Source organism: Cyprinodon variegatus, unplaced genomic scaffold (genome assembly GCF_000732505.1).
Source record: "Cyprinodon variegatus isolate N-32 unplaced genomic scaffold, C_variegatus-1.0 Scaffold241, whole genome shotgun sequence".
NCBI classification, from domain to species: Eukaryota; Metazoa; Chordata; class Actinopteri; order Cyprinodontiformes; family Cyprinodontidae; genus Cyprinodon; species Cyprinodon variegatus.
Genome location: NW_015150694.1, coordinates 779,858 through 794,666, shown reverse-complemented (window position 1 = coordinate 794,666; position 14,809 = coordinate 779,858). Strand labels below are relative to the sequence as shown.

The 14,809-nt window shown below is 38.7% G+C and overlaps 1 protein-coding gene across 6 annotated transcripts in view; it reads left to right on the top strand.

Moving 5' to 3' along the window:
- Positions 1-14,809, top strand: part of LOC107089155 (polyhomeotic-like protein 2) — a 51,533-nt gene that overhangs the window by 33,054 nt on the left and 3,670 nt on the right. For 5 of the 6 annotated variants that reach the window (XM_015381780.1, XM_015381782.1, XM_015381781.1 and 2 more), the window contains exons 8-11: positions 1,818-2,122; positions 3,448-3,622; positions 11,599-11,810; positions 14,041-14,170. In XM_015381780.1, the coding sequence (XP_015237266.1) occupies positions 1,818-2,122; positions 3,448-3,622; positions 11,599-11,810; positions 14,041-14,170 (822 nt within the window). The remainder of the gene's footprint in view (positions 1-1,817; positions 2,123-3,447; positions 3,623-11,598; positions 11,811-14,040; positions 14,171-14,809) is intronic. The other variant, XM_015381778.1, reaches the window with a different exon arrangement.

Sequence of the window (14,809 nt, the reverse complement as noted above, 5' to 3'; positions counted from 1 at the left end):
TCAAACTTTTGGTGTCGATCATTCGATTTCATCCTGGACACTACAGAAAATGGGCTTAAAGTGTAAAAAACCGAACTTCTCCTTTAAGAGCAAATGCACTTATTTTAAGAAAAAGTGACTTATTTAGATTTAAATTTTTTGCATTAGAGTTTTAACAAGGTATAACTTTGGGCATTGTTTTGTGTAAAACAAATCCCAAGAAAGTTGAGTCTAAATGTGCAAAGTTTGTAGGGATATAACTCAAAAGATTTAAAGCTGTTATTGCAGAGGGAGGTGGTTTTGGACAAATGATCTAGTCTAGACTAACCTCACAACCGAGATGCAATGCACTTTATCACGGAGACTTTAAATCTCTGGAATAAATCTGCTCATTTATTTGTGCCCATAAAATATTTTCTAACAAACAGAAATGCCTACATTATGTCCGCTCTTTCCTTCGTCTCTGTTGTTGAACTGATTGATGCTCCTTACAGTTTACATTGCTTTTCATATTTAGGATCCCATCTTTTTAATTTACAATAACAGTATCCGTATCCACCCATGCATAGCTCAGTCAGATTTCTGTAACTCTTCGTAGAAAATAATTTTAGGTTCTCTGTGTTTACCACATTTAATTCTCTGTGTTTACCACATTTAATGTTGGCAGGTTGCTCTGTCCCATCATTTAAAAGAAATAAAACTTTTTCCAGCAAACTGCGTTGCAATAAAACCCCTATAGACATGCAAACTCTACTGGATAAAACAAACAAAAAAGAGCTTCTACATTTTCCACAGCAGGATACAGACTGTGGTTAATGCCTCACTGGGGCACTTTGAAACCAGATGGAGCCGATCCCACACAAAGCAATATGAAAAGAACAGAGAGGAGGGTGGCAGGCGGGGGATCGGGGACAATCGCTGATTAACTTGGCAATTTTCCACTCTAAGATTTATTGTGAGGTTCATTAACATGAGGCGACACACCTCAGTGTTCACACAGGTTGTACTGCGCAAGCAGCTGAGTATTGCTTTGGAGCAGTAAGTCATTTCTTGATTGGGTTTAGTAGTAACAACAGGGTTACTAGGTTTAATGTTTCCCGGGGGATTTGTTAGACATCAAAGTGGAGGGAGAGGAGGTGGGTGGGGGGGTGCTGCAGACTCTATAAAGGTGTCACGGACAGTTGGCTTAGCGCTTTTCTTCTTGAGGCCTTTCTAATATTAGAGCCGCCTCGGGCGACTTCCGCAGAGCACTATCCCATTTTCACATGTTGCCATGATATAAGATTGATGCGCTGTGTCTCTGGCTTCAGGGCTCAGGATGTCGTTTCACCTGCACTGCACTGACAGGTGCTGACAGGCCGTTTGGAGACAATTTGTGGGTAATAGTCAGGTCAAAACCTAACACTGGATTTGTCGGTGCACCTTTCAACAAGCTCTTAATATTACATTCTGTCAACAGAGAAGCATCAAGGTGAGACGCAGCTCTAGAAAATGAGATTGTTTGTACAAACCTGTATGTTTTGGATTGTTTGTGCCTGAGGCAGAGTACCGCAACTCACTTTCCGCTTCCTCCTCATTTTTTCCTCCGCTGTAATGGCTTCACAGCTCATCAGAAATGGTAGATAATGCCCTGAAGATGAAGGGTAGACTGTCTTTGTTTAGATGCTTTAAACCCACTTTTTTTTTTACAAGTGACTCATTTATTTTCTTTAAGAAACAGATATATGCCATTTGTACTGGTCAAATCTGGTGAGGCGAAGAAACAAAAAGTTTAACTTTAAATGAAAATGTTTGAGATAGAACAGAAGTGCCTGAGTCAGTGTTACTCTCTCTTTCAGCTTACACCCAGATTCAGGCTCATCCTCTGGTTCAGCAGCACAAACAGCAGCAGCAGTTCGTAGTCCAGCAGAGCCAAGGTTCCCAAAGGACAACAGGCCAGCTGCTGCAGACTTCCTCCATTCAGGCATCACAGGCCCCTGTGCCTGTTCTACCCAAGCCTGCGCCTCAGCAGCCCTCCACTCCCAGCCAGCAGGCCACCATCTTCCACTCCACCCTCAGCCCTCATGCTCTTCACTCCTCACTTAACCAAGCCAAGGCTCAGCCAGTCCAACTCACAGCGATCAACCTGCAAATACAGCCAACGGTTAGATGCCAATCTTCAAATACAGTGAAATCTTTTGGTTATTTTTGTACATCTTAATGAGATAATCCAGTCTCAAAATGGAATAATACCTTGTTTTGACGGAGTATTAGGGCTAGGCTAGAGATTTATTTTATTTTATTTTGAGAATAAAGTTTGTTGTTTTACTAGAATTAAGTTGTAATTTTACGAGAATAAAGTCATAACATTACGAGAATAAAGTCGTAATATTACAGGAATGAAGTCATCATACCACAACCCCTTTCAGAAAGAAAACTTCAAGCTCTGACCAGCATATGACTGACAACCAGCACCACCAAACAGCAGCCTGAGTCCACTTTGACATACTGCCCAGTATGATTTCCTTGTTTGTAAAACCAAAGCCAAAGTATAACTTCACATAATGCTTGACATTCCTCATTTTAGGGAAGACGGTGCTTCTTTTAAGAGTTTTCGTAAAATACAACTTTATTCTTGCAATTTTAGCACTTTATTCTCTTAATATTCCTACTTTATTCTCGTAATTTATATTCTCGACTATTCTCGTTTTGACTTTTTTCTCGTTGTGACTTTGTTCTTGTAATTCTCGTAATTTTATCACTTTATTCTCATAGTTTTATGACTATTGTCGCTGCAATTTTATTCTTGTAATTTTATATCTTCTTGTAATTTTTTGACTAGGCTCGTTTTGACTTTGTTCTCGTAATTTTATGACTTCATTCTCCTAGTGTTGTGACTTTATTCTCAAAGTTTTACGACTTTATTCCTGTAATTTTATTACATTATTCTCATAATTTTATTACTTCATTCTCATTTTATTACTTTATTCTCATAATGTTACAACTTTATTCTCATAATTTTATGAATATTCTCGTTGCGACCTTACTCTCGTAAGTTTATGACTATTCTCAATGCGACTTTATTATTGTAATTTAAAGACTTTATTCTCATAATTTTACAACTTTATTCTTGTAATTTATGACTATTCTCCTTGATGACTTTGTTCTCGTAATTTTATGACTTTATTCTCCTCGTGTTGCGACTTAATTCTGGTAATAAGACGACTTTATTCTGGAAATAAATAAAACAAAAAATCTGTAGCCTGATCCTAATACTCAGTTGTACATTGTGACCTGGTTTGTAAAATGACTAAAAGAAATTGTGCTTTTACTTCTACCATGACTGCACATTACCAAAACTGTAAGATTTAACACATAATTCACTCTGAAATGGAAGTATTTCACATGCTTGGTAGGTCAGCACAGACTCACATATAAAGGCTCACATATTTGTCTGCCTTTTTTTTTTTTTTATCTTTCTGCTTTTAGACCCCACGACCTGTTCAGGACATTAAAGATAAGCCAACCTCGTTAGTAGTTAGAGAGACGTGTCAGACACCATCGAATCAGCAGCAGCAAAGACCTGCATCTTCTCCATCACAGCCCTTCAAGCCTGCAGATCAGCCAAAGGTTAACGCTGCCACCCCACCTGTTCCAGCACAAGGTAAAGGCTTGGCAGGATTTACTAAAACTCTGTTGGCCATATATCGTAGGTTTAACCTGCTTCTCTCCCTCTCAAGCTCGATCTTTAAAATGGTTTTGATCTAAAGTTGATGCTGTTTTATTTTTCTGCTTGTTTACACTTGGATTAAAAGGGACGTTTTGTTGGTTTGTTACTACACTTGGGTGTTTTTACTATTCATTTACTTATCTAAATGAATAATTTAGAATGTAAAGAGTTTAAAGTAGTGCTGTTCTCATGATATGAGCCCAGATTTCAGATTTCTAAATTTCATAGTGCAGTTTGGAAACTGCAGGTCGTAGTAAAAGTAGACCTGCATGGCAAAGACACTTTGAGTGTAAGAAAGCCAAACCCATTCTTTTTCTCAACCCCTTTTACTCTATTTGATTAGTATGTGTAAAAATTTAAAGAGCTGCTTGTACAAAAAAAAATTGCAACAGAAACTATAGTTAATCAGACACCAAAAAATAAACTAGTGTTTGTGTTGTGTTTTTTGTGCTTTTTTAAGAAAGATGCTTCAGATGCAGATTGGTCAGTTGATACAATAGACACTAAACATATTTTAAAAATATTTTTTTTATAAATTCGGGCCAAAATGGAGTTTACGGTAAATTGGAATCTGATTTAAAACACAAAGAAAAAAGAAAAGCATATTTGTTAAGCCTGTTTCTGTCAGAATCAACCTTTACATCCAGCGGTAAAACTGACTTTATTACTCAATCAAGTGAAAAGATATTAGTACCTGGGCCTCTTATTGTCTGGTTGTACATTAACTTGGTATTAAACTCTGAGCTTCATTTAAAGGTCCAACAATTATGCTTTTAATTTAAAGACCAACTTTAATGATTATAAAGCTTCTGCTGTCATTTTTCTCTTTACATTATTCAATATAACACTCTAGTGGTTGCTAATGCCAAGTCATGCTAGAAAGCAGAATGGTACAGCAAGCAGAGTTTTTATTTTAGTTTTCTGATTCTGTTGATGTGTGTTTCAGAGGAAAGTGGAGACGGTTTGAATATTGTTGAATTTACCAGCAAGGAATCAACCAGTGATGAGAATCCTTCAGCACATACTCGGTTACCCCTACCTCAGTTGTCGATCGTCTCTGTTAACAAAGAGTGCATGACCGGACCACGTCAGCTGACTAATTTCACAGGTTTCCCGGGGTGTCCGGCTTTGTAATTCACCAATCTCTTAACCTGTTTACAACACAAACTTCTTCTCTGCCATTTTAAAAGTAAATGATATTAAAAGAGCATGGACCTAGGATGATGCAGATGCCGAGGCTCTCATTGAAATTTGGGCGAGGACGCTAACTAGGCACATAAGTTCCTGAATGTTAGGGGCGCTGCCATTTTTGTTTTGTAATTCCTGCCTTGACAGCTGTAGTATTGTGGAGCACTGATAGGAGGCGAGGAACCGTGCTAGCTTGAAGTGTAAATGATCTTACGAATAAAGCAAGGTACGGTTAACTGATACAAGCTCGGTGTGAAGTCGGTACAGAATGGTTTCAGAGGGGTAATGTACAATTATACTTCTGCAACCGCACACATCAAATGTCGCTTGCGTCTGGTCACGAACACATCTTTGCTGGTATGCTTCTGCGACGTCGGTCTGGAATTTCTACGGACGCACAGCAGTTTTCCGCCAAAGCGCAAGGGGGAGCCTATTCGAGAACTCGTGAGAACTTCTTTGGCGACGCTGGCGGGAGTGTTTATTTTCTAAAACTACATGTCTGAGGCATCGTACAAGTGGTTGTACTTCGTGGTTGTACTTCCAAACCTCCTCGATCAACCTTTCGTGGTGGTTATCCATTATTGTTATTACTTCTCAGTTTTTAAAAATGGCGCGCCCTGACACAGAACCGAGAAGGACGACCACACATACAGCAGGAAAGGCATACCAAGGATCAATCACAGCTGCTTTTTGTCTGCGCACTTCCTCTTGAGGTCTGCACAGGTTTGCGACCGTCGGACGTGTAGTCAGGATTTTTTTGAGTTGTGCAGTGACGGTTGAAGAACCTCTGCGTGGGGGGCGTGGTCGTGCACAGAGACATATATGACGGTTACAGAGGCTATGAATTAGAAGTATAGTTTGGCCTTAAATGGGGCAATGGACAACTGGAATTCAGGGTAAATCCACATAGTCTGTATGAAAACCCTAATGGTGATAAAGTTTGAATCAGCAGTTACTTAGCTTCTAACCAGCATAAGCACAATGGGCCAAAACTAAAGTTTTAAGCAAGTATAGCTAGTTTGGTGCAAGAAACAGTTCCACCACACTGTTGCAAGTGATCATCATGGTGAGGAAGTGTGAAAGAAATAAAATTTAACTTAACTACTGCAGTAGAGAATATCTTTGGATATATAAGGATGCTAATTATTTAACAGCAAATTGATCTTTAAATTCTCAAACCAAGTTGCAAGGGATCCTTTTTTTTTTCCTTTGGTTTTTGTTTCTTTTTTTCCATTATGCCACTAGACAGAGGTCAACAGATGGGGGTGTCCCCCTATTAAATCATTTTTGGTATATTTGTTTTGTCTCCACCAACATCTCTGCTCTACAGGTTTGCATTTTTGGATGTTTTCTTGCCATCTCATGTTAATCCCCATTACGGGGTGTTGCTGTTTGAAAATTATAATGGATTCTCTTAATCTTTTAAAATGCCTATATCAGTTTATTGAATTATTTATGTGATGGTATGTATTGCTAAAACAATGATTCAACAAACATGACCCGGTTTAAGAGTTAAATAAGGTTTTAAAAAGAATGTGAAAATGTGTGATTTTATTAATCAGTGTTGGAGCTGGGACAGTTGCAGCATTTGAGAAAACTGCTTGATCATGCTTCTAAATATTGCCATCATACGGGTGTGCATGGGACAGATATGAGTTTGATATGTTTAAAATATATGAGGGGAAGATGGAGCGGGAGATCGACGGGCGGATTGGTGCGGCGTCTGCTGTGAAGCGTACCGATCTGTTGTGGTGAAGAGAAAGCTGAGCCAAAAAGCAAAGCTCTCGATTTACCTGTCGATCTTCGTTCCTACCCTAACCTATGTTCATGACCGAACTAACAAAATCCTGGATACAAGCGGCTGAAACGAGTTTTCTCTGTAGTGTGTCTGGGCTTTCCCTTAGAGATAGGGTGAGGAGCTTAGTCATCCGGGAAGGACTCAGAGTAGATTCGCTGCTCCTCCACATCGAGAGGAGCCAGTTGAGGTGGCTCAGGCATTTGATTAGGATGCCTCCTGGACGTTTCCCTGGTGAGGTGTTCCAGGCACATCCCACAGGGAGGAGGCCCAGGGGGAGACCCACGCTGGAGGGACTATGTTTCTCGGCTGGCCTGGGATTGCCTTGGGATTCCCCCAGGAGCTGGCCTAAGTGGCTGGAGAGAGGGACGTCTGGTCCTCCCTACTGAAGCTGCTACCCCCGCAACCTGACCCCGGAAAAGAGGAAGAAGATGGATGGATGGATGGATGGATGGATGGATGGATGTTTAAAATATTGTCATTCTGAAAAAAATGGCATATAAGAAATTGAGGGAAAAGTAAACAGTTCTAGCTGCCCCACCTATACCCTACATTAAGCAGCATCCCTGTGCATTTATATTATTACAAATTACTGGAATGCTATACAGTTTCATGTTTTTTTTTTTGTTTTTTTTTTTTTATTTTTATTTCCATGTAAATCAGCCAATTGGATGAAGTCTAGATTAAAAGTGATGCAAAGATAATGAGAACAGTCTTTGTATTATCACAGTCAAATTTGATAGCATCCTGCAGCCAATTTGAAGTACTGGGTTACTTTAATCTTGTGTGAAAAGATAAGTTTGTTGCGAAGAGATGAATGCTCTCCTGGATAATGGCTTGAATGAACAACCTAGCATTTTCCTAGTATTTGTTTACTATAGTTTTAGGTTTATTCTTTATTAATCATGTGTTTTATTAATCTCTTAGCTAGATTAGATGAAGTAGAAGGCCTTCCTTCACATGGTGGATTACACTGTGTGTACAGAGGCCATCTAATGAGGACAGTCTCCTGTCTTTGGAAGATACACAGGATAAGGAGACATCCTGGAGCCGGACTGATAGAGGAGAGCTATCTGTAATCCTGAAGAGGCACGAAGGTCAGGGCATGGATGGCGTGTCAGTTTCTGACACCAACAGCTAAGCATTCACCTGATGCAACACATAGACTCATGAGGTATAAGAAGCAGGAGATGACCTTGTTCGGAGCTCATTTTTGCCTGATGCTGACGTTTGCTGACGTGTTGAGCTCACAGCTGTGCCGACTCCAAGCAATTTCTCTGTCCTGTAAAGACCACAACTGGAATAAACTCTGTTACTTTTTTTTACTATTGTTTTATAGTCCTTTTTATACGACTTTACCCAGTTTGAGTTAAGAATAATTATACTAGGTTACTTGCTCCCAGGAAAAGAACTGGAAGGAAAGTTCTGAGGTGTAACCACCTTCAGGGGGACCTAACTTCCTTATTTAACAATAGCATAAAATAGTGATTTTCTTTTAATCATAAGGTTATTAAAGGTTGATTTAAATCATAGAGTTTTTTTGTACCTTTATTTATTGTGAAAGATACCNGTAAAGAGTTAAAAAAAAAAAAAAATTAAATACTGTACTGTAGTGTTTGCACAATATAAAAATACTGTGCAATGATGGATACTTGAAAACAGCAACATCAGAGATGTGCAAAATGACAGCAGCATGCTATTTAACTAAGGTAGAAACTGCAAAATAATTTCTTATCATTTATTGGAGAAATATCTGCTAACACGTGTTTCCAGTTGTTTAGTCTGCAACCAAAGGCTGATTATTTCGGTGTTTCCCAAAGAAGGAAGAAAAACCAGTTGATCTGCAGTGAATAATAGAGCAGCTACTATGGGAGGAAAGCTGGGGGGGCGGGTCCTGCTTTCACACACTTTTCCTCAGGGGGGTGAGAAGAAGCACAGCCCCCAGTCTGAGTGCAGCTGTGTCGCTCTAATCATTAGAACAACAAACCAACAAACCAAACAGCTCCATGTTCTCCGGCTGAACAGCGCGGAAGTTGCGCGGTAAGAAAACTATCATTCATGAGCGTATGGACGCGGAATGATGAAGCATGGCGGCTTGCTGTTTACTCTGCTTACTGAGCATTTTATCCGATAATCGCAGCTTCTATCAGCGCGGTGCAAATGTCAGCAGATAGCGGCGCCTTTTGTCCATAACTCACTGTTTAATACCTTTAGAAGTTCATTTAGGACATTTGGGAGCGATGTTTTAATTACTATGCAGGTGGAACTGGTCGTGCTTTAATATATATATATGTATATATAATTAATGTCCACAATGCACATATGCTACTGATGGTCATTAAAAAACTGTTGCCAAACGAAACGAGATGACGTCATTCACGTGAATAGCAGATATCGCCAGTGCTGCTTTAAGGTTCATATGCTGGAGCCCTGCATGGGAAGAAAAATCTGAATCTAGAGAAGTCATTTTTTTTTTTTTTTAAATAATTGCATTTGTTCTTGGATTGAGGAGGTAAAAGAGACATTTTGCCAATCGAGCAAGACCATTTCACATAAGAAAACACAATTGCATCGTCTTATTTTAACTGCATTTTATCTAAATGTCTTATTTTAAGAGTAAAAATATTAATTCCATTGGCAGATCATCTTATTTACCTACTCAAATTAAGGGTAAATACACTTAATTTAAGACGTTTTGACTTATTTCCAGATCGTTTTTCCAGTGTGTTTTTTTTAATCTTGTTTTATCCAGACATATTATATAATTGCATGAATTTGCAATTAATGCAAACTTATAAATTGCTCCTCTGGTTCTTTATTTTAATGCTGATCTCAAGCATTAAAATAAAATTATTTGCAAAACTAAAATAAAGCTAAACTATAAGTTTTACTTGAGCTCTGATATTTATGACTGATGATTTAAAAAAGCCAACTTTGTAGAATTTTGGCTGTCATTTAGGAGTAAGTTATGCTGCTCAAGTTGGAACATATATTTTAATATTGTTTTGTTTTTGTCTAAGAACTAAAGGACTTCCCTCTGTGGATCAAAGTTGTTTCTTTTGTCCTGTTCTTTTTCTTTTGTTGCAGCTAGAGGGATTGTTGCAGAAGCCTTTTTGCTTTGGGGCATGTTTTACAATGCAACCATAGCAACCGGTTAATTCTTACATCTGGGAGCAGCTGATTAACATCTCAAAAAGCTGAAGTAATATTTAACCATCTCTGTAAATCCCAGATAAATTAAGGAAGAGGTACGCAGCATGTCGAGTAGGAGCAAAGAAAGGGCTAGGGTGAAATTAAGGCCATCTGGTCAATTCATTAGTTTGGGAAAAGAGAGAACTTTGGGAAAATAAGTTGGATGAAGTCTAAGCCCCAATAAGGACCTAGCAAGAACTTCAGAACTGCCATATTCTGTTTGAGTGTAACATAGCTGGAGGATCATTTCCCTGACGCCAGGATCTCTCTCCTTGCTGGGCTTACTAACCCAGTCTGTGAGCAGACAGGTTTAAAGAAGAATGGTAAAAGTAAAGCAGGTAGATTCAGCTAAGGGGAGTGGTGGCCTAGTGGTTGGGGCATTGTGCTTGGCCCCCAGAGGAGTTGAATTCAAGCCCCACTCCCAAAGACTTGCTCCCTCAGCAAGACCCTTAACCCCACTCTGCTCCCCAGTTGCCACACAGAGGCAGCCCACTGCTCCCCCAAGGGGATGAGTTAAATACAAAGGTAAATTTTTCCAGTGTGAGATAAATGAACATTCAATTATTATTATTATTATTATTATTTTTATTATTATTCACAGCTCTCAGAAAAACGGATGGTCTCATTTAGGGCTTGTTTCTGTGAAGTTGTGTCCCTGCAGCCCAGATACTGAACTATTTATTGTATGTTGTGTCAATCTTTTTTACCCACAAAGTTCACAAGTGTTATTTTAGTGCCTTTTTACATTCCATCACAAGCTATTACCAATACTGCACATGATGATATCTGCACAGTTGTTGGCAAGCTATGCGCACAATACTCCAATGCATGTGTGCATTATTATGTCTCACTCTTTGCTATATGTCCATCAGTTTTTCAGCTGCTATGCCAGTCAAAACAAAACTTTGGTCTTACTTTATGCAAATGTCAAGGACCGGTATATTTCCAAACCAAGACCACCTCCTTGCAAATTAGGTGGGACCTTGTTTTTCCTCTGCTCAGAATATAAACTCTATTTATAAAGGCAATAAAGAAATAAAATAAATAACTGGGCACGGGAAACTAAAGAAGCAAGGTTGTTTTAAGGCTGCTGATTGAGATGCACTGTGCCAGGCACATGAAGAAGACATCAATGCAATGACTGAGGGATTGGCTGCCTATATTAACTGCTTAGGTCCTTCAGTGTTTGCAACAGATCCTCAGTAAGATTCTTGTGATTGGCATGATCTCTTCCACTTAAGTCTGAAGAATTAGCAGCATCAGGGCTATGGAAATAAATGTCTACAAGCGAATAAGTCTGGCATTATTATTGGGAGTCTCCTGGAACAACTTTGGAAGATTTTACAGAAAGGTCTTTAGAGAAATTTACAGATATGCCTGAGTATTCTTTAGATTGTTGTCCGACTACAGCGTGTCCTCCGTCAAAGGCTTCTCCAGAGCTGCTGTTAGAATAACCTTTACAGTAGATCCACCTGTTTACAATTATAAGCAAATATAACATCTCCTTGAAGATATCATATGAGTTACAACAATAATTAATTTTCCTTTGGGATGAAGTAATTTTGAATCGAATTAAAATGTCAAACATGTTCCTCTGGGAGCTTACTAAACAAACTTGTATGTGCCGTCTTGCTCTTTAAAATCTCTTGCAATCCATCAGCAGTCTAACCCAATTTAAACAGACATTTCTCTGCTGTTTCATTCTGAGCGTTTTTTGTCTCAATTTCTTGCTCAGAAGGCGGCTCAGCCAAGAGGCCAAGTGTAACGCATGGGACCCCACCTCCAGCTATGACCTCTGGAAATGAGAGCGAAGCGCCCACCGTGACGGGCAGCGCGCCGCAAAATGGAGAGAACAAACCGCCCCAGGCCATCGTCAAACCCCAGGTCCTCACACATGTCATCGAAGGCTTCGTCATCCAGGAGGGAGCGGAGCCATTTCCTGTGTGTGTAAGTGCCCCCGACCTCTGATTTACTGGCAGAAAAACGCGGTAAACAACCAAGAGCCAGCATGCTCTCCAGTGTACATGCCTGCAGGGAGCTGTCAGCAGGCAGACACAAACGCTCTGCCGGTGCTTGTAGTGACGGCTCACAGTGGCTGCTTGAATCAGTCTTTAATTACAGGGAGCTGCGGGTCTGTGTTGGTGGCAGAACACAGATGGATGCTGGTATAAAGTTTTAAATAATTGCCCATTTTACTAATGATCTAAAAATTCTACCCCTTATTGCCTCACATACCTTAAAGTTATGTTTCTCTCTTTAATTTACAATTTCATCTGTAATTCTGAAATTATTCCAAAAATCAAATAATTTTAATTCAAAAGTGGAAAAACTGCAAATTCAAAATCTCTCCTGGTCTGCCTCCTTCTGGACGGTTGGTGTAAATGCCTCCGTTATTTAGATACTTGGGGGTTAAATGGAGCTTTTTTTTAATTTTATTTTTTTTATTAAAAGACTTAAAGAAAATGTTAGTGGTTAAACACTCAGCTTTTACAGTAATAAAAAATCTGCCAGAGACAAGCTGCTTTGAGCATTAGGACAGAATTCACTGTTTTTGCTGTTAAGATGACAGCAGATTCCTGTATTTTAAGTAATTAATTTAAAGTAACTTTTAAATAATTCACATTAATCACAAACAATGTTATACTTTATGCATTTGTTTTCTTTTACTTTTAAAGGTTATGAAAACCTTTAGGGCTGCAACTAACAGTTATTTAAATAATCGATTAATCTGTCGATTAATTTTTGATCAATCGATTAATAGTCAGATGGCATAAGATTCCTTAAAGATTGTTTTTACAGAATTAAACTAGATGAAACTAACATTTTTTTTTTTCCACTTGAGGAATTTTGGATAGAACATATCGCCAGATGAAAATTTTTTTTTATACATTTCATATACTATTTACTTACAATTTTGGTATAATTACTGCTCTAAGTGGTTTGCTCTGTCAGATTAAGGAATATTTTAGAGTCTCTATATTAACGATACACTAAATTAGTAGACGATTATTTTGATTAATGACCCTAAATCCAGTTAATTGTTTCTGACTTATAAGATATCTTGCTCTGCTGAATTCCATGTCGACGTGCTGTGTAATACCAAAGGTCAATCAATACTTGATCATAACTCCTTTTTGGAATGGCTACAGCATCAATGCAATGAGGCATGGAGAAGATCAGACTGTGGCTCTGCTAAGAACGTAAACGTATATCAATAACTAGACCACCTGTGTCTAATTTAGGGCTGTGAAAATAATGAAAACTTTGATATAACGCTTAAAAAAAAAAAAAGCATTCCATTATACTTAATTTTAAAATCAATACACAAGGACCCTTTCACTTTTTCCTAAACTGTCACACTGCTTTTGGCCGCCATGTGCTCAGCACCCTCTGCAGCTTCATGAGACCATAAAAATACTGGAAGTTTGAAATTATGCAAACATGAGTGTAAAACCCGTAGAAGCAAGTGAACCTACAATCAACAAGGCAAGGACAAAAAAAAAGAAGAAATGTGGGTTTTTACAGCACAATAATTCAAATTACCTGAAAAAAAAAGGCTTGGAGGGTATGATTAAGAAGCATTTCACTATTTTAAATGATAAACTGAGAAAACTCGCCTTATGATTATATATTGGAGAAGCATGTATTTGACATTTTAACTAGGGATGCATGGAAAATTCTTGGCCGAATCCAAAAACTAAAAGTAGAGAACTGAAACACTGAAAGAAATTTTGTCAATTATTAGAACCATGGCATTTTTGGCTCCGTTGTGTACTAAGCTTACTAAAACCAAATCATGACAAAAAAATCAGTTACAAAAGCATCAAAATATTTATTTGCCACTGATATTTTTATGTTATGCCTTTTGATTTTGCATATTCACCGGGAAACCTCTTACCTTTTCTAAAACATCACCATGGCATGTTTGGCAAATCCCCATCCATGGGTCTTTCTCAGAGATGGTGAAATAAGTCCAACCTGTAGGCATGTGGCTCTTATCCCTTCGCCTCGTCATCACAAGTTTCTTTTGGGGTAAAATTTCAAAAACCAAAAATGCATCTTTGGGTCTTTTTGGCCGAATTTTCAGTGCATTCCTAATTCTTACTGATCACAGGTTCTGAGCTTTATTTCTTCTTTTTGTTGTTCTCTTTATTTAATGTTTTAATTCTGACTCTAGGTGGAGCGTCTGCCGATTCTCATCGATAGCCCAAAGAAACTGGATCATCAGCTGTCCTCAGACCCAGACAAAACTCCCCTCAGCAATGCAGCGAACAGCGACTCCGAGCCTGAGGACATGAACCAACCAGGTGAGACCAAACAGATTAAAGCTGAACAGTTTGTCTACTTTTATTCGTGCAGGTTCATCCTGTTACAGCAGTGGATTATCCCACTCTCTGTTCCCATATTTCCTGGATCCATCTTCAAGAAAGGCGTAAAATTTGTGAAATCATGCTCACAACGGTGACAGCTCACTTCACCTGCTGTATCATAAATAGAAAATGGGCTCTTCTAGCTTCCTAATTTTATGCATCTATTCACCAAACCAATTACCCTGCACCTGGCTCCCAGCCAGTCTACAACAACCTGCTAAATAACATGGCTTCCTCTCTGCACAGGATGCTTTACCTGATTTCTATGATGGCTCTGCTGAATTCTGTTGAAAGGTTTGATCATGTAAACCAAGGAGAATGCAGAAGAAGTATCTCATATCTTTGTACAAGAGAGGCTAATCATTTTTAAACTGTAGATCCATTTTCCATGTGCTGTGTTCCACATACTGGAACCAAGCATCAGCTGCATATATCGGATCAGGAAAATTTAATGTGAACAATACTTTTTAAATATTTACTTCATGAACACATGTTTTATTTGTATGCACTATTTTCAGTGTTTGATGTTCACATTTTGGAATCACTTTCCTTCAACTAAGTCTCTCCTTTGCAAAA